A 7,119-nucleotide genomic window follows, 5' to 3' on the forward strand; every position below is an offset into this window, starting at 1 on the left:
GATATTCTTAATATCACATAGCGTAGTTAAATTGAAGAAATTGTCTTCCAAGTTTTTCACTCAAATGCCGAAGCATTTTTGAGCGTATTTCAAGCTCAATTGACCCAATCACTCTGATCTGGACATTATTGGAAAGATCTTTTTCTCTTACATAACTTGAATATAAGTAATGCCAATTATGGTAAAAGGTGATGGCGTCGGAAGTGGAACAAAGGACAATAATCGTCAAGGTCGGTTTCGGCCGGCATAGGAGGCAAGATAATTAAAGTGTGCTCACAGCACTGATTCTTTCTATTCACGGTCGATAACACATTCAGTAAAGAACGAGGGGATTTACGATTTCTTCAGGTTATTTTCTTTATAATGGAAAGGTTTGATAAAGTCTGAACAGGAGGTAAAAAGCTTCTAGTCTGAGTCGAGCCAACGTGTCCAATCCTGGATAAAACGGCTAGCCAGGAACCCATAGCAGGTTTACCTCCAGCATTATTTATACACGTAGGTGGAGAGAAGTACCAAAGTATAATGTTATTTTGCACTATATATAGAGCTTGAGTGGTATATCATCTTTTCACAGGGCTTATAGAAGACGACGAAATGAACAATCTAGAAGACGTTTTTCAAGTCATCTGTGTTGGCTTGGCTATTGCAACTTTCCTTCTCAACACCGGTCGGGGTGTAAAAGCTATAGAGGTCTGCAAAGAATGTTTGATTTTCGTAAATAATGTGGCGCCGAAAAAAAAGGAGGAGCAGTTTGTTAAATTAGTTAGCACTGCTATCTATAAAACAATCTTCATGGCGTATCTTTTTATCTTTGATTACACAAATGCCATAAAATACGGCAGGCAACTTCTTGACATTTACCTAGAGCGTGGAAAAACAGGCGAAGATGAAGGCATTCTATTATTAGAACTAGCCATGATCTATGAAAAACAATTTAAATATGTAGAGGCAGGAAAACTTTATGAGAAAGCGATCAATGTAATGAGAGAAATTGGTAACAGGAGAGGGCAAGCAGTCGCTTACGGAAACTTAGGAGCTGTGTTTCTATCTCGTGGTGAATATGACAAAGCTAAAGAGTATCTCGAGAGAGCACTTGCTATCAAAATTGAAATTGGTGACAGAGCAGGAGAAGCAAGATGTCACGGAAACTTAGGAACCGTGTTTATGTCTCTTGGAGAGTATCACAAAGCTAAAGAATATACTGAGAAAGCACTTGCGATCAGAATTGAAATTGGTGACAAAAAAGGAGAAGCGGCAGATTACGGGAACTTAGGGGCTAACTTTAAATATCTTGGAGAATATGACAAAGCTAAAGAGTATCTTGAGAAAGCACTTGCGATCAGAATTGAAATTGGTGACAGAGCAGGAGAAACAAGCTGCTACGGAAACTTAGGAACTGTGTTTCTATCTCGTGGTGAATATCACAAAGCTAAAGAATATATTGAGAAAGCACTAGCGATCAAAATTGAAATTGGTGACAGAGCAGGAGAAGCAAGCTGTCACGGAAACTTAGGAACCGTGTTTATGTCTCTTGGAGAGTATCACAAAGCTAAAGAATATACTGAGAAAGCACTTGCGATCAGAATTGAAATTGGTGACAAAAAAGGAGAAGCGGCAGATTACGGGAACTTAGGGGCTAACTTTAAATATCTTGGAGAATATGACAAAGCTAAAGAGTATCTTGAGAAAGCACTTGCGATCAGAATTGAAATTGGTGACAGAGCAGGAGAAGCAAGCTGTTACGGAAACTTAGGAACTGTGTTTCTATCTCGTGGTGAATATCACAAAGCTAAAGAATATATTGAGAAAGCACTAGCGATCAAAATTGAAATTGGTGACAGAGCAGGAGAAGCAGGCTGTTACGGAAACTTAGGAACTGTGTTTCTATCTCGTGGTGAATATCACAAAGCTAAAGAGTATATTGAGAAAGCACTTGCGATCAGAATTGAAATTGGTGACAGAGAAGGAGAAGCAACAGATTTCGCGAATTTAGGAAACATTTTTCAATCTCGTGGTGAATATGACAAAGCTATAGAATATCTTGAAAGAGCACTTGCAACCAAGAAAGAAATTGGTGACAAAGAAGGAGAAGCATGCTGTTACGGAAACTTAGGAACTGTGTTTCGACAGGCTCAGGAATATGGCAGAGCTAAAGAATATCATGCCAAAGCACTTGCGATCAGGCGTGAAATTGGTGACAGAGAAGGAGAAGCAAGAGATTACATAAACTTTGGAACTAAGTTTCTATTTCGTGGTGAATATGAGAAAGCTAAAGAAAATCTTGACAAAGCGCTTGCAATCACAGTTGAAATTGACGACAGAGCAGGAGAAGCAGGCTGTTACGGAAACTTAGGATCTGTGTTTCAATCTCTGGGTGAATATGAAAAAGCTAAGGAATATTTTAAGAAAGGACTTGTGATAAGTAAAGAAATTGGTAACAGAAAAGGAGAAGCAGCAGAATACTTCAACTTAGGATCATTGTTTAGTTCGATTGGTGAGCCTGTCGTTGCTGAAGGTTATCTCGAGAAGGCACTTTCAATTAATCAAGATATTGGACACCTAGAAGAAGAGTTTGCATGCCTTTGTGAACTTACAGTCGTGAAGATAGCCCAAGAAAAGATCCAGGAAGCTTTTGAGTGTCTGGTCTTGAGCATGGAAAAAAGCGAAAGTTTGCGTGCTTTTCTAAGAGACAACGATCAATTTAAAGTATCGCTTTCAGATATTCGCAGCTTTCCTCATCGGATTCTCGCTGTCTTCCTTGTTTTTTCGGGGAATCCTGACAAAGCCCTTTATGTTACGGAGCTGGCACGCGCTAGGGCCTTGGCAGACTTGATGGCAACTGGGTACTCTATTGAAAAGCAGATCTCTGCTGATCCGCAATCTTGGGTTGGCATAGAGAATATTGTGAAACATGAAAGCAACTGCTCTTGTCTGTATATCTCTAATTATGAGAACGCAATGTTTTTGTGGATTATCAAAACAAGCGGAGTCATCCATTTTCGAACAATAACAGTAAATGAAAGCGATAACGCTGCCGGATCATCTGACAGCTTGGATGAGTTTTTTGCTAAACGCTTCCGCAGCTTTGGTGTTTTACCCGAAGAGGATTGCGAAGATCGATCTTTAAATGATATTGAGCCAAAACCAAATGTCTCTCATGAGGAGGAGCTCGCAACTTTGCGACAAGGAAGGGGTGAGGATGATCCCGAACTGAATCTAATCTTGTTCTACAATATGATCATCGCTCCTGTGGCCGACTTACTTGAGGGGTCCGAGATCATCATTGTTCCTGATCCCTGCTTGTGCCATGTTCCATTTCCAGCTTTACTTGATGACAGTGGAAAGTACTTATCAGACACGTTTAGGATTCGCATTGTTCCTTCCTTGACCACTCTCAAATGCATCCAGGACAGTCCAACTGATTATCACAATCAGTGTGGTGTTCTGATAGTCGGTGATCCTGAGGTTGGTAGAGTGCGTTACAATAGTCGTCGTACAACCTTCAAACCATTGCCCTTTGCAAGAAAGGAGGCAGAGATGATTGGGCGACTGCTAGGTGTTCAGCCTTTGTTAGGAGAGAAAGCAACCAAGCAGGCGGTGCTTGAAATGCTACATTCAGCAGGTCTGATACATTTTGCCGCACATGGTGATGCCGAAAGAGGAGAAATTGTCCTCTCTCCCGGGCGGTCTACTGAGAAGTTTCCTACAGAAGAAGAGTACCTTTTGACAATGTCTGACATTTCAGAAGTTCAACTTCGAGCCAAACTTGTTGTACTTAGTTGTTGTCACAGTGGATGTGGGAAGATCAGAGCCGAGGGAGTTATTGGAATTTCTCGAGCGTTCTTAGGATCTGGTGCACGCTCAGTGTTAGTGGCATTGTGGGCTCTAGAGGACGAAGCAACAGAACAGTTCATGAGTCGTTTCTACGAGCATCTTGTTGGTGGAGAGAGTGCCAGTGAATCTCTTCAAGAGGCCATGAAATGGATGCGGGGTAACGGCTGGTCTGAAGTGAAGCTCTGGGCACCATTTATGTTGATTGGAGATAACGTGTCATTTAAGTTTGGAAAATAAGGGTAAGTTCTCAGATAAGATAACAATAATTTTATCATTCTTGGGTTTTGAAGCCAGCAAGCAAATCATGCCAATTCTGTTTGAAGATTGCCTCAACTATTTGAGGATGTCTTTTAATATAAACTAATTTAATTTGGAGAGCGTACAATGCACTGTCAGAAAAGTTTTTTTAAATGAAAGGAGTTTTTACCATGTGATAAACTCTCGACTGGGTTAAACGTCTGATGGTTGAATTTCAGCAGCCAGGGCTATGTGTGTTAGTAAAAAAGGTTGGTCAATGATGGAAGGCGATGTGGTATCTTTTCAAAGTCGGTTAAAAATGCAAAAATATGAAATACATTGAAATTCTTTCATAATCAATAGTTCATCAGTGATTACACTGAAATCGTCTGTGATAGTCAACTTTGCGTCCTATCCTTTAACGCTGCGAGATTAAGAAACTGGCTGTTTAACGGTAAAATGGAATAATTGTTTGTCAATTCTATTGACCAATTAGAGCGCGCGTAATATCTCTGGTATTTTATAACGGTCGATAGCAACCACTGGCGTATTTCTCAGTGCTGTAAAATTCCGTTAGTTTGTTAATCCATGGCCAATAAGCACTCGTTTTAGTCTTTCGGATCGCCCCAAGTAAACCCAGACCTTTTTGGTGTTATCTTTTAGAACCAGAATTGGCTTCATACAACTGAGGAAGTGGCGTTTTTAATTTCTAATGAAGGCTTAACTGAGGTTACTTTACCCCACCCCCTCCCCCCGAGGGGACGGGGGTGCTTATCGTACCTTTTAGGGGTAAAACAGCGGTTTTGGTAGCTTTTAGGGTGTTTAGCCTCATACGTCGTACGGCGGGAGTGTCAGTGTATGCGTTGATTTAGAATTGGTACCTCTTAGAGGTGACAACATTTCAAGCCGCGCCCACAAAATAGGATCTTGGTACCTCTTAGGGAATCTTTTCAAAATTTCCCACAAGCACCCCCGTCCTTTTTACATAGCAGTCCCCGCGGGACTTTACCCTGTTTACATCAAGAAGGAAGCCATTTCAGTTGGCGAGTGAGTCTTTTGCTTACTTACAGTAACTGGTTGTTTTCCTGTTCTTACAGAGACGTTTTGCATCAGCCTTTTACTTGGGTCTGACACTGAAATCCAAGATGATCGTCGCGAGGCATTTTCCCCTCGACTTGTGTCCCGAGTACGAACAAGTTTGAGGCAAAGTGACATTTTAATTTTTGAGTGGAATAACTCCGTGACAAGACTGATTTATGTGATAGGAAAGTAGTAACAAGTGATCAGTGATTAAGTAAATAGTCAGTAATAAGTGATGAAGTCCTGATTTCCCTTTACAAGACCATCAAATTTTTAAACAAACAGGTGATGAGAAACACGAAAATCGTGAACAAGGAGATATTGTCTTGATGAACTCTTAAATTCTCAGAGCTAGCATCAACGGAAATGTATGGCAATAAGACGGGAGAATCGCCATTTTGAGCTTAGGACAGAACTGAAGATCACTGGCAAGAGATTCAGCAAACTTAAGTTTTTCCATGAAATTTTTTGAAAACCTTGGGTCGTTAAGATAAAGTAAATCCACATGTGGCTGGTTTACATGGGAAAAAGTCGTCGCTGGTGGAACGGTTACCCCCATCCTCCTCGACTAGCCTGTACTTAGCGTTTATATCAGAAGAGTTGTCCATTCTGACCGCAGCAGACATTGGCCACCTGGAGTTTGCTCATTCTCTCTATGTCTCTTTTTATCCCGGCTAGGGGTGGGTAGTGATATATTCTCCATGCCTTCAAAACAAGGTCTGTTCCACCAAGGGGCACCCTGTTGCCCAAGATTTTTCGTGTACTAAGTAAATGGCTCTCTGTTATTGATAAACCCTCCTACTATACAGAGCTTTCCTCCTTGTAAAACAGCTCAGTGTTTAAGTTTTACACGCCGTGTATTACACTGTCATAAAACACGACGGGCATTTGAGAACACGGAGATGTAGAAAACACGACTCGCAGGCGAGTGTTTTCTACATTTCTCGAGAGTTTTCAGATGTCCGATGTGTTTTATCACAGTGTAATACTCGGCTTAGGTTTCTTTATTTGCTTTATGATATAGATTTTACACGCCGCGAGTAGAAACAAAGAAAATGTTTTTCTCCATCTCTAACAAAAATGTTGACTAGAAGTAATGTGGCAAAAAACAATAAAACACTCTTTTTCTGTTTTATATTCTGATAAAACATGGCTTTTTTTACCAATCAGTGCGTGCGCAGGGTCCCATCTCCCTTATAAACTTATTTCAGTTACATTAAAATATTTTAGTTAACCGTAGTAAAAAAAAAACAAAAAAAAAACTAAGAAGTGTAAATAAAGTTCAGTTCCTCGGCCGCGCTTGTAAAATGTCAATTTTTGTCTCTTCTGCCTGTAGGAATATCCCATGTTATTTTCATTTGCAAGATGTAACGATGACTTAGCTTAGGTAGTCTTAGGAAAAGTAAACACATATATTAAAACACTTTTTGCTACCATGTCACGATCTTAATTTGCTGTCGACAACATTTGTATGATTGCGGCTTACATTGATACGTTTGGAATACATTTGTTTTCTTATATCTTTGATATATTTTAATATCTTTTCCGTAGTTTTATATTTTACTTTTAAAGTCAATTGCAAAAGAGCCAACGTAGTTGGTGGAGCCTCTTTAAATAAAGTTGGTTGATGTTTTATTATCATACGCTGTGGTCACTGCTTTCTCCTTTCTCATTGACTAACACCCGGAGGGGGACTCCCATATAAAAAGGACGGGGGGCTGCTTGTCGCACCTTTTAGGGGTTAAAAAAAGTAGTTTTGGTGCCTCTTAGAGTGTTAAGCCTCAAAAGGTTCACAGTGGGAACTGTTTCGGCACCTTTCCGAGTATTGAACCGAAGAAATAGGACAGGCTTTAATGAGTTATGTAAGAATTGGTATCTCTTAGAGGAGAAAAAAATTGCAAGCCACGCCCACAAAACAGGATCTTGGTACCTCTTAGGGGTTGTTTTCGGGTGAGGTAGCAGCTCTCG

At 40.4% G+C, this 7,119-nt stretch overlaps 1 protein-coding gene across 1 annotated transcript in view; it reads left to right on the forward strand.

Annotated features, from left to right (window-relative positions):
* Window positions 1–238: 238 nt before the first annotated feature.
* The window catches only part of LOC145480982 (uncharacterized), a 24,943-nt gene continuing 18,062 nt past the window's right edge, over window positions 239–7,119 (forward strand). The window contains exon 1 of the mRNA XM_081459337.1: window positions 239–2,542. Coding sequence (XP_081315463.1) covers window positions 595–2,542 — 1,948 coding nt within the window. The 5' untranslated portion in view covers window positions 239–594. The remainder of the gene's footprint in view (window positions 2,543–7,119) is intronic.

Source organism: Orbicella franksi, chromosome 1 (genome assembly GCF_964199315.1).
Source record: "Orbicella franksi chromosome 1, jaOrbFran1.1, whole genome shotgun sequence".
NCBI classification, from domain to species: domain Eukaryota; kingdom Metazoa; phylum Cnidaria; class Anthozoa; order Scleractinia; family Merulinidae; genus Orbicella; species Orbicella franksi.